The 16,172-nt window shown below is 51.8% G+C and overlaps 2 protein-coding genes across 2 annotated transcripts; one reads left to right on the top strand and one right to left on the bottom strand.

Moving 5' to 3' along the window:
• The first annotated feature begins 5,550 nt into the window (after positions 1 to 5,550).
• On the top strand, positions 5,551 to 13,975 carry FOSL1 (FOS like 1, AP-1 transcription factor subunit). Its single transcript, XM_066252088.1, has 4 exons — positions 5,551 to 6,085; positions 9,220 to 9,417; positions 11,521 to 11,628; positions 11,994 to 13,975. The coding sequence occupies exons 1-4, from the start codon at positions 5,996 to 5,998 to the stop codon at positions 12,402 to 12,404; spliced, it is 807 nt and encodes a 268-aa protein (XP_066108185.1). The 5' UTR covers positions 5,551 to 5,995; the 3' UTR covers positions 12,405 to 13,975.
• CCDC85B (coiled-coil domain containing 85B) lies at positions 13,655 to 14,682 on the bottom strand. The gene has a single exon (XM_066252089.1). The coding sequence runs from the start codon at positions 14,494 to 14,496 to the stop codon at positions 13,888 to 13,890; it is 609 nt and encodes a 202-aa protein (XP_066108186.1). The 5' UTR covers positions 14,497 to 14,682; the 3' UTR covers positions 13,655 to 13,887.
• Positions 14,683 to 16,172: the final 1,490 nt, after the last annotated feature.

The following is a 16,172-nucleotide window of genomic DNA, read 5'->3' as shown; positions in this document are numbered from 1 at the left end:
GTGGAGTCTGTCTCTCTGCCTCCCACTTCCCACTTTAAAAAAAAGAACTAATCTATGGTGATAGAAGTTAGACTAGTGGTTACCTATGGGTGCTGGGGAGGGGGGGCACAAGGAGCTTCCAAGCTGCTGGAAATGTCCTATATCTTGATAAGGGAGATAGATACATGGGTTTACATATATGTAAAAAGTCATTTAAGCTGAACATGTTGGATGAGTGCCTTTTACTGTATGTATGTTGAACTTTAATTTAGTAAACAATCTAAATAAAAGAACCCAAATTATGCAACTATTAGACAAAAACATAGGGGTAAATTTTCATAGATCTGATAAGAATTTGGTAGTCAGAATACATTTTAAAAACCCATAAAATTCAATAACAACAACAAAAGCAAACAATTCAGTTAAAAATAGGGGCCTGACTGGTGGTGGCACAGTGGATCAAGCATCGACCTGGAACACTGAGGTCGCTGGTTCAAAACCCTGAGCTTGCCTGGTCAAGGCACATATGGGAGTTGATGCTTCCTGCTCCTCCCCCTCTTCTCTCTCTCTCATCTCTAAAATGAATAAATAAATAAAAATAATTTTTAAAAAATAGGGCAAAGGCCTGACCAGGCGGTGGCGCAGTGGATAGAGCGTCGGACTGGGATGCAGAGGACCCAGATCCCTGGCTTGAGTAAGGGGTTACTCACTCTGCTGAAGGCCTGTGGTCAGGGCACATATGAGAAAGCAATCAATGAACAACTAAGGTCTCGAAACAAAAAACTGATGATTGATGCTTCTCATCTCTCTCCGTTTCTGTCTGTCTGTCTCTGTCTATCTATCCCTCTCTCTGACTCTCTCTGTCCCTGTAAAAACAAACAAACAAATAAATAAATAAATTATATATATATATATATATCTCCAACAAGCACATTAAAAGATATTTATTGATCATTAAAGAAAATGACCGGGGCCCTGGCTGGTTAGCTTAGTTGGTTAAGAACGTTGTCCTGAAACAAGGTTGCAGGTTCAATGCCCAGGTAGGGCACACACAGGAAGCAACCAGTGAATGCACAACTAAGTGGAACAACAAATGAATGTTTCCCTTCCCCCTCCCCCTGTCTCTCTTCCTCTCTCTGTCCTCTAAAAGTTAATCAATAAATAAAAAAAATTAAGTCCTGCCCAGTTGGTTGGAACGTTATCCCAAAGCACAGAGGTTGCTGGATCCCTGGTCAGGGCACATATAGGAATAGATGTTCCAGTCTCTCTGTCTCTCCTTGCCTCTCTAAAAAAACAATGTTTGGGGCCGACTTGTGGCGACCCAGTGGGTAAGGCATTGACCTGGAATGCTGAGGTCGCCCATCCAAAACCCTGGACTTCCCCAATCAAGGCGCACATGAGAAGCAACTAGAGCTGATACTTCCTGCTCTTCCCTTCCACCTTTCTCTCCTCTCTAAAATCAGTAAATAAAATCTTAAAAAGCAAAAACAAAAAAACGGAACATGATTGATTTAAGGAAATGCAAATCAAACACAATAAGATACCACTTTATACCCTCTAGGATGTCTTTTATTTTAAAAATGGAAAGTAATAAGTGTTGGTAAGAATATGGAGACATTAGAACCCTCATGAATGCTGATAGGAATGTAAAATGGTGCAACAATTTGTAAAACAGCATGCTACTTCCTCACTAGGTTAAACAGAGAGTTTCCATATAATGAAAGATATATGAAAATATATGTCCACACAAAAACTTGTGTACAAATGTCCATGGAGTGTTAATCATAATAGCCAAAAACCAGAAACAACCCAATGTCCATCAACTTATGAATAAATAAATAGTGGTATATACATACAATAGAATATTATTCAGCCATAAAAAAGTTACTAATACTGGCAACAATGTAGCTGAACCTGGAAAACACTGTGCTAAGTGAACGAAACCAGATGCAAAGGTCACATCTTATAGGATCCCATTTATATGAAATGTCCAGAGTAGACAAAGCCATAGAGATAAAAGTAGATGAGTGGGCATGTGGGAGGAAGGGGACACTGGGAGTGATTAATTAATGGAGTGTTTTTTCTGGGATGATAAAGAAAAGTTTCGAGACTATTTTTTTAAGAAGTGCTGGTTACACAACATTGTGAATGCACAAAAATCCAGTGACGTGTACACTTTCAAATGGTTCATTACGGCCTGGCCTGTGGTGGCGCAGTGGATAAAGCATTGATCTGGAATGCTGAGGTTGTCGGTTCAAAACCCTGGGCTTGCCTGGTCAAGGCACATATGGGAGTTGATGCTTCCTCCTCCTCCTCCTCCTCCTTCTTCTTCTTCCTCTCTCTCTCTCTCTCTCTCTCTCTCTCTCTTTCCCTTAAAATGAATAAATAAAAAATACTTAAAAATAAAAGAAAAAGAAGAAGCAGGGTGACAAGTACATGGAACACTGCACTACAAATGGTTCATTGTATTTGTGTGGTGTTCACTTCAATTTTAAAAATAAATAAACTTTAATTTAAAAAGTGAATGGAGGCCCTGGCTGGTTGGCTCAGCGGTATAGCGTCGGCCTGGCGTGCGGGGGATCGGGGTTCGATTCCCGGCCAGGGCACATAGGAGAAGCGCCCATTTGCTTCTCCACCCCCCCCCTCCTTCCTCTCTGTCTCTCTCTTCCCCTCCCGCAGCGGAGGCTCCATTGGACCAAAGATGGCCCGGGCGCTGGGGATGGCTCCTTGGCCTCTGCCCCAGGCGCTAGAGTGGCTCTGGTCGCTGCCCCTGGTGGGCGTGTCGGGTGGATCCCGGTCAAGCGCATGCGGGAGTCTGTCTGACTGTCTCTCCCCGTTTCCAGCTTCAGAAAAATACAAAAAAAAAAAAAAATAGTGAATGGAAACGGAAACACATAAGCATCACCTCCGAGGCCTTGGGGACACTGATGGAGCCTGCGGGATGCAGCACACACGCCTCTGCCTCTGTTGCCTCCTCTCTTCTCACTGCAGCCCCAAGAAATGGGGATTCTCCTGGGGAGTGACGGAGCCCAGCTCACGGAGCTGCCAGAAACAGTGCCAGGTCTTTCAGACCTCCGGGCAAGCAAGCTCCCCCAACGGGCGGCCCCCTGGGACTCTCGCCTGGCCTCCTGGGGGGGAGTGGTGAGGTCAGGGGCCCGGAACGTTTATGCAGCCACTAGACGGGAGTTAGTGACTGAGGAGCTTGGAATGTGCTGCCTCTGAAAGGACCTCCTCTTGTGGCTCCACCAACGGTTACAGCAGGAAGGGACTTTTAGAGTCATGTAATCACACACACACACACACACACACACACACTAGAGACTTGAGCCCCTGCTCAGTCACTGCCCCAGGCTGCTTGGGGAACAGGCAGGGTGGGGTTTCTAGAGTAGGCGGACGAATGCAGCAGAGGTGACCTGAATCAGACCTTGCATGTGCTGTTACCTGGCTCCCTGGGTCCCTGGTCCATCAGCTTAGACTCAGCCAAGGAGTCCAGGTAGAAGTTAGTGTGTGTGTTCATGTGTGTGTGCTGCATTGAGTGCCTAAGTGTGTGATCAGAGCCCCAAGGGCTCCCAACCGTGGGGCTTTTTAACACGTGTATTAATTTTTGTTACTAAGTTCTTATTATATGCTGTGCTAAACACATGGCATTGTTATTTCTATTCTCCAGCAACTCCGAGATGTAATTACCATTGTCTCCATATTACAGATGAGCAAACAAAGGCGTTGAGAAATTGTGTGCCTCATCAAGGTCATTCAGCTGGTGAGTAGCAGAATTCAAACTCAGAACCCAGAGTTGTCTGATTCCAGCATGCATACTCTTTTCTATAGGTCACACTGCCTCAAAAAAAATCCATCTCTCTCTCTCTCTCTCTCTCTCTCTCTCTTGCTTTCACACACACACACACACACACACACACGTACGCGCGCGCACACTTTGTTCATTGTAAACTTCTGTTGGTTTCTTTTTAAGAAAGATAAGCATTGAGTAGAACAAGGACAAGGCAGCAGCACCAGGCTGGTAACCACCTTCTGAATGTGCTGCACTTTACAGCTTACAAAGCACTTTCACATTTGTGATCTCATTTGATCCCACACAGCCCCATAAAGTTAGCAGGAGGCCTAATCATTCCCACAGAGACTGAGACTCAGAGGGAAAAGTCACCATCCAGGGTCATACAGCTCTGGGACTAGAGGCCCAGGGCCAAGCTGGCCTTTCAGTTCTAAGTCCTGTGTGTACCCACAGCCCCCCCCCCTGCCCTTTCTCCCAAGGAAGGCAACCTAGGATCCCACCTCTCTGAAATCTTCATCCCCTGAGGACAAAACTGGAGCTGATAACACAGAAGTGCCCATGGAAAGTGGGACAGCCTAGCTCTCTTTCTGTAGCTGCATGACATTGGCAGCTGTGTGCTCCTCTCTGGACCTCAGTTTCCCCTGTAGAATGGGAGGCAGCAGAGGAGCTTAGGAGTGGTCCTCTCAGCCCAGCCATTCTCTATATGCAAAAAAAAATGTCTGAGAACTTTGAAAATTTTGCCTGAGCCTGAGCTTAGAACTCTCACAGCTCTGAATTGGCAGCCTGCTTTAGCCACTTGCTTAGTGAGCTTAGGCACTTCATTTTAACATCTCTGCCTCAGTTTCCCCATCTTACAGATGGGATGCTGATGGTACCTACCTCCTAGGGTTGTTGACATTTGACCCTGACCTCACAGTTATGCAGACTTTTGAAATAATCTCCAAATAAGGCTGGTAACAACACAGCTCTAAAAGATCATAGTGTTTAAAGAAAATGGTGTTTTTCAGGCCACAGGACACCTGTGTCCCACTGCTTATATAGGGGCTCTGAATGAAAACTTGTTCTAGCTCCTAAAATTATCTTGTGCATACCACAATTATTTTGCATTAGATTTTTGGGTAGCTCAAAACATTAACTTGTTCGCATAAGCATTTATATATTTTTTTCCTGATGTTAGAAGGGAGGAGGCAGACAGACTCCCGCATGTGCCCCACCAGAATCCACCTGGCATGCCCACCTGAGGGCGATGCTCTGCCCATCTGGGGCATTGTTCCGTTGCCACTGGAGCCATTCTAGCGCCTGAGGCAGAGGCCATGGAGCCATCCTCAGCACCCAGGCCAACTTTGCTCCAATGGAACCTCGACTGCGGAAGGGGAAGAGAGAGACAGAGAGAAAGGAGAGAGGGAGGGGTGGAGAAGCAGATGGGCACTTCTCCTGTGTGACCTGACCAGGAATCGAACCCGGGACTTCCACACGCCCAGCCGACGCTCTACCGCTGAGCCAACCGGCCAGGGTCCGTAAGCATTTATAATAAACCGTTTTTGTAAACCTGGTTCGTTATTATTAAACTTGAACCTTGAAACAATGCCAAGGGAAGGGCTCCACGCCACAACGTGAAGCCTTGGATGGTGGTAGTATGGTTCTCGGCATGAAATAAACACCCAGTGAATAATAATAACAACGACATCAATCACATTTATAATACACTTTACAGTTTCCAAACCCTTTCAAATTCTTTATTCCAACTCCCACGCGCAGTGGGGTAGCTACGCATTTCGTCTCTTTTCACAAATACAGAAACTGAGGCCTGACCAGATGGTGAGAGGGCTGGGGGTGCAGGCCCGGGAGCGGCGCACCGGCTCGCTGTCGGCGCTGGCTGGCTGGGTTGGGCGGGGCTCCTGGCTGCTCGCAGGTGCGTCAATCCGCGGGGGAATCCTCGGCTCCACCTGGGCGCGGCGAGGAAGCCGCACCGTGTTTGGGCAGCTACGTCAGAGGGGGCGGGCCCGCCGTCGGTGCGGGGACGCCCCGTTCTCCCGTTTCCCTGAGAAAAGACGGCTGCGGGGCTGTAGGAGGTGTTGAACAGTGTCGTGTCTCTTGAGGCGGAGCCCCGAGGTGACCCGCCCCTAGTTGAGGACTTCATTCATTAAAAGAAAAGACTACGCGAGGAGCCGGTGACTCAGAACCCAAGCCTCCGACGCGGACCCCACAGAGCAGCCAGCCCAGGGCATGTTCCGAGACTTCGGGGAACCCGGACCGAGCTCCGGGGCCGGCGGTGCGTACGGCGGCCCAGCGCAGCCCCCCGCGACAGGCTCGCAGGTGAGAGGGAGAGGGAGCCGACGCCTGGGGTCCTCGGACAGCGCCTGGGACGCTGCGGTCCATTCCCGCACGAGTGGGGACTGGGTCTGTGGCCACCGGTCCTGCCCCTTCTCTGCCGTCCGAGGTGGGGACACCTTCCCCACCCGCCGGGGAAACGCGCGGGGTGGGGGCGTAGCAGAGGTCTGCGACCTTCCCGGCTCTCGCTCACCCCCTACCGTCGCTGTCTGCTGTCTGTATGTCCCTCCGTCTTTCTTTCCTCCTGGCCTTACCTCCTTGATTCCCTCTTGTCAGCCGCTCATTTCTTTGTCCCATCTGCGTAAGAAGGGGGCCAGGGCACCTGCGTTATCCGAGCCCTGACAGAATAACAGGGTCTGATTCATCTGGGACTCAGTTCCCAGGATTGGATCCGGATTCCGGACCGAGACCGCGACGTCCCCACACAGGAGGGAGGCGGGATCCGTCGGCAGGCTCGCCCCGACAGGACGGAGTCCTCGGCACTGTGATCATCTGTGTGTCTATCCGTTTGTCTGTCCCTCTCCACCCCGTCACCAAGTCCCTATCCTCTTCTCGGCGCAGTGGAATTTGGTGGCTCCTGGAGACTTGTTCTTGACCCATTCCTTTACATATTGGGGCCAGTCGAGACCGGGAGGTGCCAGAACGTGCGCGGGGTCATGCACTGGGCAGCTCCCACACCCCCAACTCTCGGCACCAAACGGCGCCCGCTGGCGGCTGGGGGGACCCGGGAGGTTGCAGGTGCCCATTTCCTGTCGAGGGGCCACGAGCACGTGTCGCTAGGGGAGGGAAGGAGCAGCGTCCGTTCCGCCGAGTCACGGCGGCGAGTCACGGCGGCTGACTCACCCAGGGCGCCCCTCCCTTCCTGGCCAGGACAACCTCGGGAGCGGGAGATGCCGCCCGTGGTGCCTCAAGCCCGGAACTGGGGTCACTGGGCCACTGGGCCCCCCAACGCTGGGCCAGGGACACCGCTGTACGGACTTGCCTGGACTTGAGCCGGCTCTTCCGGGAGGACTGGGCGCACACACCCAGAGCCCAACCCAGTTCTCCCTGAACACCGAACCCCCCAACTCAGCCCATTCCTCACACTTCTAGCTGGAAGAGAATAGTGGCAGGTAATACCCGGAGCGCATACAGTACCGCCAGACCTCTGCTGCGCGGTTCTCACAGCATGTACCGCGTTTCACAGAATCTAAGACCCCACTGATGTTTTTTAAAGATGTTATTTATTGATTTTAGAGAGAGGGGAGAGAGAGAGAAAGGGAGGGATGAGCGGGAAGCATAAGCTGGTAGTTGCTTCTTGTATGTACCTTGACTGGACAAGTCCAGGGTTTCAGAACAGCAACAGGGCCCCCAGCATTCCAGGCCCATGCTCTAGCTAGTGTGCCACCACAGGTCAGGCAACCCCACTGATTTTAGAACCCACCATTATTTTGTGCCACTAATTTTTTTAAATTGCCAACTAAACTGATTTCAGAGCTACTGAAAGGTACTTCTTTTTTTTATAAATTTATTTATTTATTTTTTAGAGAGGAGAGGGAGAGACAGAGAGAGAGAAGGGGGGGAGGAGCTGGAAGCATCAACTCCCATATGTGCCTTGACCAGGCAAGCCCAGGGTTTCGAACCGGCGACCTCAGCATTTCCAGGTCGACGCTTTATCCACTGCGCCACCACAGGTCAGCGGTACTTCTTTTTTAAAAAGATTTTATTTATCCATTTTTATTTTTATTTTTTGTATTTTTCCAAAGTTAGAAGCAGGGAGGCAGTCAGACAGACTCCCGCATGCACCTGATTGGGATCCACTCCGCAAGCCCACTAGGGGGTGATGCTCTGCCCATCTGGGGTGTTGCTCCATTGTGGCTGAAGCCATTCTAGCAGCTGAGGCAGAGACCACGGAACTATCCTCAGCGCCTGGGCCAACTTTGCTTCAATGGAGCCTTGGCTGCGGGAGGGGAAGAGAGAGATAGAGAGGAAGTAGAGGGGGAAGGGTAAAGAAGCAGATGGGCGCTTCTCCTGTGTGCCCTGGCCGGGAATCGAACCCTGGACTTCCACACGCCAGGCCGATGCTCTACCACTGAGCCAACTGGCCAGGGCCTATTTATCCATTTTTAGAGAGAGAAAGAGAAGGGGGGCATGAAGCATCAACTTCCCATATGTGCCTTGACCAGGCAAGCCCAGGGTTTCAAATGGGCAACCTCAGTGTTCCAGGTTGACGCTTTATCTACTACACCACTAGAGGTCAGGCTGAAGGGTATTTCTTAGCATCAATAAAATGCCGTAATCCTCACCTGTGATAATATTAAAAATGAGGAAAGTGAGGCACATTGAAGTTAAATAACTTGCTCAGATTCACGCCATTAAGTGGCCGAACTAAGATTAGAACTAGGACACCCTGAGCCCAGAGCAGTGGCCCTTGCCCTCTGCAGCACTTCCCAGGTTCTGTCACACTCATTCTCTCATCTGATTCTCACAGCCACCCTCGGAGTTCAGATCTATAATTAACCTCTTTGTGTAAATGGGACTCAGGCAGGGTGCAGGAGTGGGAAAGAGCCTTGCTGCCTGACCCACACCCCACTTCACACTTACTGGCTGTATGTCTAAGGACAACTGTTTTCCTGTCTGAAAATGAAGATACTGTTGTGCAAATTATATGAGTCAGTATTTGTAAAGCGGTTGGGACAGTGCCTGGAATTCACACTTTGTAAGTATTGACTCTGATGGGGAAATGGAGGTATAGAGAGGTTATGTGATCTGCCTAAAGTCACACAGCTCAGGGGTAGGGATTTTTTTTTAAAGATTTTATTTATTCATTTTAGAAAGAGGAGAGAGAGAGAGAAGGGGGAGGAGCAGAAAGTATCAACTGCCATATGTGCCTTGACCAGGCAAGCCCAGGGTTTTGAACCAGTAATCTCAGCATTCCAGGCCAACACTTTATCCACTGTGCCCCCAGAGGTCAGGCAGGGGCAGAGATTTTTTTATTCAGTCTCTCTAACTGCCAACCTGTATTCTCTCTGGTCTCTCAGCACCTGTTTTGAGGGTGGACAGTAGTATGACTTTTTTCTACTGCAAGCCACTCAATTCACACAGATCTTACCCCTGACATTCCATTTCTTATCCTTCAGAAGTTCCACCTCATACCAAGCATCAATGCTGTGAGTGGCAGCCAGGAGCTGCAGTGGATGGTTCAGCCTCACTTCCTGGGACCCAGCAGCTATCCCAGGCCTCTGGTCTATCCCCAGTACAGTCACCCACAGCCCCGGCCAGGAGTTATCCGGGCCCTGGGGCCACCTCCAGGGGTGCGTCGCCGGCCCTGTGAACAGGTAAGGAGTAGAGAGGCTTTGCACTGGTTCTGATGCCCCCAGGGGAGCTGAGGTGCAGAGAATAGCTCTTGGTCAAAAGAAGAACACAGGCTTAGAAGGGGGGAGAAGGTAGCATCACTAGTGACTATTGGCCAAGGTGGAAAGTGAGAGGAGCCTCTAGGGAGACTGAGAGGGCAAAAAGGTCACTTCTGAATCAGGGAACACTTCCTAGAGGTGGAGGACATATTAGCCTAGAAGATAGGTAAGATTTGCTTAGATAGAGTTGAAGAAAAGTATATTACAGGTAGAGGGGATAGTAGGAGCAAAAATGGAGGTGGAGGTGAGAACACGTAAGGTACACGTGGAAAGTGCATTGACAACAGAGGGTTATCCACCTGCTGATATGTATGGAGAGGGTGGGCTTATGCCGTCTATGTCTATGTGGCTGGGAGAGAACAGAAAGGAAAAGTTTCCCTTTAGCTACTTACTCTCTGTGTCTCAGTTTCCCAGTCTCATTTAAAACCTCACAAAAACCCTCTGGGGAATGTACTCTGGTTTTCCCCATATTATAGCCAAGGAAATGAAGGCACAGAGAGGCAAAGTCATTTGCCTAAGATCACGCAAGTAGTGAGTAATGGGACAGGTCAGTCCAAATCTAAAGTTAGATCCTAACCATCAGGCTACACTGTCTCACCTCGAGCTAAGAGAAGACTTGAAGAGCCTGACCAAGCAGTGACGCAGTGGATAGAGCGTCGGACTGGGATGCGGAGGACCCAGGTTCGAGACCCCGAGGTCGCCAGCTTGAGCATGGGCTCATCTGGTTTGGGCAAGGCTCACCAGCTTGGGCCCAAGGTCGCTGGCTTGAGCAAGGGGTCACTCGGTCTGCTGTAGCCCCACGGTCAAGACACATATGAGAAAGCAATCAATGAACAACTAAGGTGTCCCAACGAAAAACTAATGATTGATGCTTCTCATCTCTCTCTGTTCCTGTCTGTCCCTATCTATCCCTCTCTCTGACTCTCTCTCTGTCTCTGTAAAAAAAAAGAAGACTTGAAGAAGAGTGAGCTGGGAACTTTTGCCTTCCCAGACAGGGTTCCTACCCACACACTGCTAATAAAGTCCTTACCAAAATAAGTAAGAGATAGTCTTTCAGGGAGTGGCACTTCTTTCCTCTCCCGGAGCATTTTAGTATAGGAGACCAGAGTGGGCAAGGTTTGCACATTAAACATATTGCTCTGACAGCAGAGTAAAGAATGGGGAGGAAGGTTGGAATCCTGAGAAAGATGTTTCAGCCAGGGGAGGCTTTCCCAGAAGCAGAATGGCTGGCCTCTGTGACCACCTGGAATAGGACTGTGGTGTGAGGCTCAGAGGCAGGCTTCTGGATCTTCTTCCTTCAGTCCTGTCCTGAGGGTGCTTTGATCCCGGGTACTCTTACCCTGTGGCTGTGAACTGTGATTGGGGTCCTCTTGGGGTAGTTGCTCTCCATCAGCTGGCCTCTCATTCAATGTTGAAAAGAGTGAGTGGATTTTAATTTCTGCTCTAGGGCCATAAACTAGTTATTCATCTTCCCTGGGCTTCAGTTCCTTACATGGAAAGTTGTGTTAAGAAACTAAGAAAAGCACTTAGCTGGCAGACAGTAGAGTCCCAACAAATAACTGCTTAGCGGCACTCCTTAGCCCCTCCTACTGTTTACAGCCCCTGGTGAAAAGGAGACTTAGTTATCAAGAGATTGAAAACATAGGGGTCCTACGGGGAAAAAAAGTGGCTGTCTCAAGGAGAAAGGGTCCCTTCTGGTCAAGGAATGAGTGAAGGGTTCCTGTAGGCGGAGGCATCTTAGTTGAGTCTTGGGAGATAAAGACGTTAAGGTTTGTGGAGAGGCAAGGTAAGGCATTGCGAGAGCGGAATTGTAGGAGGCAAAAGCTGGGTGCAAGAAGAAAATCTGGGTGCAAATTTACTAAAGTGGGGAACCGGTCGAGAAGCCATGGTTCTTAAAGTGCAGGAAGAGGGTGCCCCTGCCCAGCCATGCACTCCACCAGTGGCGATGTACCACCGGGCAACATCACCAGGCGAGTGCCCGGCAGCCAGGTGCCCAGGATCCACCTCACTGCTCCCTCTATCCCCCAGATCAGCCCAGAGGAGGAGGAGCGCCGTCGAGTGAGACGCGAGAGGAACAAGCTAGCTGCGGCCAAGTGCAGAAACCGGAGGAAGGAACTGACCGACTTCCTGCAGGCGGTGAGCACCTGCCCGTGCAGAGGGTGCCCAGGCCCCGGCCCACCCAACCTCTTATGGGCCTCGGCTCCCGTGAGCTTGTAGGGCCCCAGCGGGCGCTGGAGGGGCAGTTTTTCTATGGAGAGGACGAGGCAAATGTACTGGGAGCATAGCGGAGAACTGAAGCTTCCGTCGACCATCTCCTAAAACGCTCCTGGCTGTGATTGGAGTTGTGCACATTTTTTCCCAAGGGTTCATGGGAATTGTAGTCCAGACTTGCTAGAGACGCCCCACTCACCCTACCCCCAACTTTCCAATCACCACCACCGCGGAAGGCGACGCTGTATTTGGCCCTGATCTTGACTCCTCTCCTGACCTTCTTCCTGCAGGAGACCGACAAACTGGAGGAGGAGAAATCAGGGCTGCAGCGGGAGATTGAGGAGCTGCAGAAGCAGAAGGAGAGGCTGGAGCTCGTGCTCGAAGCCCACCGACCCATCTGCAAAATCCCGGAAGAAGCCAAGGAGAGTGATACTGGAGGCACAGGCAGTACCAGCAGCCCACCAGCCTCTTCCGGCCCTGTGCCTTGTATCTCCCTTTCCCCTGGGCCTGTGCTTGAACCCGAAGCATTGCATACTCCCACACTCATGACCACACCCTCTCTGACTCCTTTCACACCCAGTCTGGTCTTCACCTACCCCAGTACCCCTGAGCCCTGTGCCTCAGCCCATCGCAGGAGCAGCAGTAGCAGTGGAGACCCGTCCTCTGACCCTCTGGGCTCCCCCACCCTCCTGGCCTTATGAGGCTCTTTGCCCTTCCCCCCATGGGTTCCACCTTAGCCAATACGTTCCTGTCTATTGGTCCAGCTGGCCTGGGCTATATCCCATGCCCAATCCCACCAGGTTCTTCTCCATCCCTCCAGATGAGACTGAGCCTATTTTGCTTCCTGGTAGAGCCAACTTGGGGCCACCAAAGCTGCCCAGTTTCTCTGGAGCTGGCCTCTCTAGCACAATTTGCATTAAATCAGACAAAATGTTCCCCATTTGTGCAAGAGAACTCCTGGCAGCCCAAAGGACTCTGTAAAACACACTCCAAAACCTCCCCTAAGTCTTCATCACCCTTTTCCTTTGACCTACCCAATCCTACCCCTTGACAGAAGGTGATATCAGCTTAGAACACTAATTCACCCAGCCCCACTGACAGCAGCACCATGTGGTTGAACCAGAGCTTTCTGCCAGCCCCTCCAGAAATGGCACAGCTCAAAAGGGTGCCAGACTTCTGTGATGAGCTGAGCTGCAGCTCCCGGCTCTGAGAAGACTTTATCTCCAGGGAATCTAAGCCTCCACCACAAAAGCAGCTGCTATTTATTTTCCTAAAGAGAGTATTTTTTATACAAACTTGCCAGAATGGAATAAAAGGCTTGAAGTTCCAATCTGGTTTCACTGGATTCAGAGGTTAAAGGGAGAACATTTGTATCCAGAAGCCATAGGCTCAGGTCTCAGCTCCACGGACTCACTGCATGACCTTGGACAAATTATTTGATATTTCTGGACCTCCCCTGTCTTATCTGACAAATGAAGCTACATCTGCTCTTCTTCATCTCCAGGAAGGAGAGGAAGAGTGCTATTGGGATGAAAGCCAAGAGGATTATCATCATCCTCCTGGTGAGGGCCCACCGTGCTCCTGCGTGTACCACAGGAGGGCGCTGTTATGCCCCTTCCAGGGTGAGAGGAGGCGACTCAGTGGGTTCTATGCCCCCAACACCTGCTTCCTGCCCATTGTCTTGGACAGGAAAGAGCTGGGAAGGGAGCTGGAGCCACATCAGGGCCCGGATCACGGCCAGTCCCGGGGCCTGACGGTGGGGGCGGAGGGAATAAATTGTAGCCTGCGGTTTACTACGGTCCCACATCCCACTTCAGGTTTGAGGTAACTGGGGGAAGGGGGTTCAGAAATCCTAGTTCTGCGGCCCCTCCGGATGGATATGATACCCCGTCTTGACGTCCCTGCCCTTTTCCTAACCCCGGCGAGTCCCAAACAGACGCTGCCCTTGGGATCAGCTTCCGTCCCAGTTTATTAGCCCCCACCCTGCAACTCCCTCCGCTCCAGCCTCCAGTCCCCCTGTTGCCCCGCCAGCGAGAGCGAGGGGCCTCCTCAATGCCAGGGTTTCTAAGTCCATGCCAGCAGTCCTTCGTGTGCAGCGGAGCGGCTTCCAAGTCTCCAGGTCCACCTCAATCCGGGCGCGTAGGGAGCCATCGGGCGGGCGTCCGTGCAAACGAAGCTGCGCCCTCAGTCATCTGGGGAGCAGGCCAGGGGCAACTGATCGGGACTGCCCACGCTGCCTGTGCTGGAGCTTCCATCGCCCAGGTCGCGGGGCCCGCAGGGGGGCAAAGCGAGCTCTGGTGTCGGCCCGGTGCCTGAGCCCCCCGCGCCACCAGGGCCGCTGCGGGGGCCCCACTCCTCGCCCAGCGCCAGGCAGAGCTCCTTAAGTGCTAGGTTTTCCCGCAGCAGCTCTTCCTGGCGGCCCTCCAGCTCGGCTAGCTTCTGCCAACAACCACCCAGGTCCTCGCGCACAGCCCGGGACGCTTGGGTCCCGAAGAGCTGCCACTGGCGCGCGGCTCGCCGCCCGCGCTGGCGCTCCGAGTCCAGGAAGCAGCAGAGGTCGCGCAGCTCGCGGTTCTCGGCCTGTAGGCGCCGGTTGAGCTGCTTTAGCTCACGGATCTCACCTAGGTGACCCTGCAGCTGTCGGTTCACCTCCTGCATTAGGCGGCCGCGCTGCACCAGAGCCGCCAGGCGCGCCGCCTCCTCCCGCCGCAGGCGCCGCACCAGCTCCTCCTTGCCCAGCGCCGCCATCTCCTCGTCCGTCAGCTCCTCCAGGCCGCCTGCCTCGGCCTCCATGGCTGCTCAGGTCTCTGGAGCATCGCCTGCCCGCCGCCGCGGTCCAGGTGCCCCACGTCGAGCCCCGCGTGGACTGGATTCAAGATCTCGCTCCGCAGGCAGCAGGCTGTGGCCGGCTAGCGTAGGCTGCAGCAGCCGCACGGGGGTGGGCACGCGGCAGGGCGCGCGCCGGGGCGGGGCCGCATGACGTGAGGAAGAACAGCCAATCCGGGGAAGCCTCCCGGGAAAGGGGCGGGCCTGAGCACAGAGCGCGCCCATTCCGTGCCTAGTCCCAGCCATGGAATCCCTGACTGTCCCGGACACTGGGTGTCAGTACTCGTGCCCGTCGACTTGAAACTAGGCGCTTCGTACCTCTCAATTCCAAACCTCTTCATGTTCGAGCCTAGGCCTCTCGGCTCCTGAGAACCAAAACTCAGGGATCTGCCTCGGAACTCTCCCGCCCCTCCTCCTGGACAGAACCCAGACCGATCGCCTTTCCATCCTTCCTAGCTTAGCCCGAACTCGAGAGAAAAGTCTCGGCTCACTGAGCATCACTCCTAGATTCTCCAAACGTCCTGGCTCACCATCAGTCTACCCTGCGTCTCACGGGGCGTTTTCCTGTCCAGGGGTGAGGAGGGTAGGGGTGAAGGGGACATAGAAGAGATTAGTTTGTTAAATAAACCTTTATTGTGTGTAAGACCCAAGCAAAAATAAACCTGATCAAGATTGTTATCCTGCCCTCAAAGAAGTCTTAATCTGGCCGGGGAAACTAGCGATGTTAAGAATTAAATGGAGGGCCTGGCCAGGCGGTAGCGCAGTGGATAGAGCTTTGGACTGGATGCAGAGGACCCAGGTTCGAGACCCCGAAGTTACCAGCTTGACTGCAGGTTCATCTGGTTTGAGCAAAAAAGCTCACCAGCTTGGACTCAGGGTCACTGGCTCGAGCAAGGGGTTGCTCAGTCTGCTGAAGGCCGTTGGTCAGGGCACATATGGGAAAGCAATCAATGAACAACTAAGGGGTCGCAATGCGCAACAAAAAACCAATGATTGATGCTTCTCATCTCTCCGTTACCTGTCTGTCTGTCCCTGTCTATCCCTTTCTCTGATTCTGTCTCTAAAAAAAAAAAAAAAAAAAAAAAAAAAAAGAATTAAATGGAGGAGGAACACGGTCTGAGGGGACCCCCCCCCCGAAAAAGGTTTCCCAAAAGAGACGGTAAACTGCATAGGGCTTTGTCAAGTAATGAGAGATCTAGTTCAGGGAGATGAAATAGCGTGGTGAAAGATGCTGGGGGGCCTGAGAGAGCCATGCGGCTATAGGAACAGAGTAAGTAGCTTAATTACTTGAAAGGCAGATACTTGGAGAAAGTGGAAAGAGAGGGAGGAAGGGAGGAAACAACGGTAGTTGGAAGCCAGATTCTTTTTATTGTGTGTGTGTGTGTGTGACAGAGAGAGACAGAGAAACAGAGACTGGAAGGGAGAGAGATGGGAAGCATCAATTCTTTGTTGCTGCATCTTAGTTTCTCAGTGATTGCTTTCTCATACGTGCCTTGACCAGGGGGCTACAGCAGACCGAGTGACCCCTTGCTCAAACCAGCGACCTTTGGTTTAAGCTGGTGAGCCTTGCTCAAACCAGATGAGCCGGCGCTCAAACTGGCGAGCTCTGAGTTTTTGTTTTTGTTTTGTTTTGTTTTTTTGTA

The sequence above is a fragment of the Saccopteryx bilineata genome, chromosome 1, assembly GCF_036850765.1.
Source record: "Saccopteryx bilineata isolate mSacBil1 chromosome 1, mSacBil1_pri_phased_curated, whole genome shotgun sequence".
NCBI lineage: Eukaryota > Metazoa > Chordata > Mammalia > Chiroptera > Emballonuridae > Saccopteryx > Saccopteryx bilineata.
This window is presented reverse-complemented; position numbering and strand designations above follow the sequence as displayed.

Excerpts from the sequence above, each read along its gene's own strand:
- FOSL1 (XM_066252088.1), top strand. The coding sequence starts at position 5,996 with ATGTTCCGAGACTTCGGGGAACCCGGACCGAGCTCCGGGGCCGGCGGT. Across the intron at positions 6,086-9,219 it reads CCCCCGCGACAGGCTCGCAG|AAGTTCCACCTCATACCAAG; the intron begins GTGAGAGGGAGA and ends CTTATCCTTCAG. Across the intron at positions 11,629-11,993 it reads TGACCGACTTCCTGCAGGCG|GAGACCGACAAACTGGAGGA; the intron begins GTGAGCACCTGC and ends TTCTTCCTGCAG.
- CCDC85B (XM_066252089.1), bottom strand. The coding sequence starts at position 14,496 with ATGGAGGCCGAGGCAGGCGGCCTGGAGGAGCTGACGGACGAGGAGATG.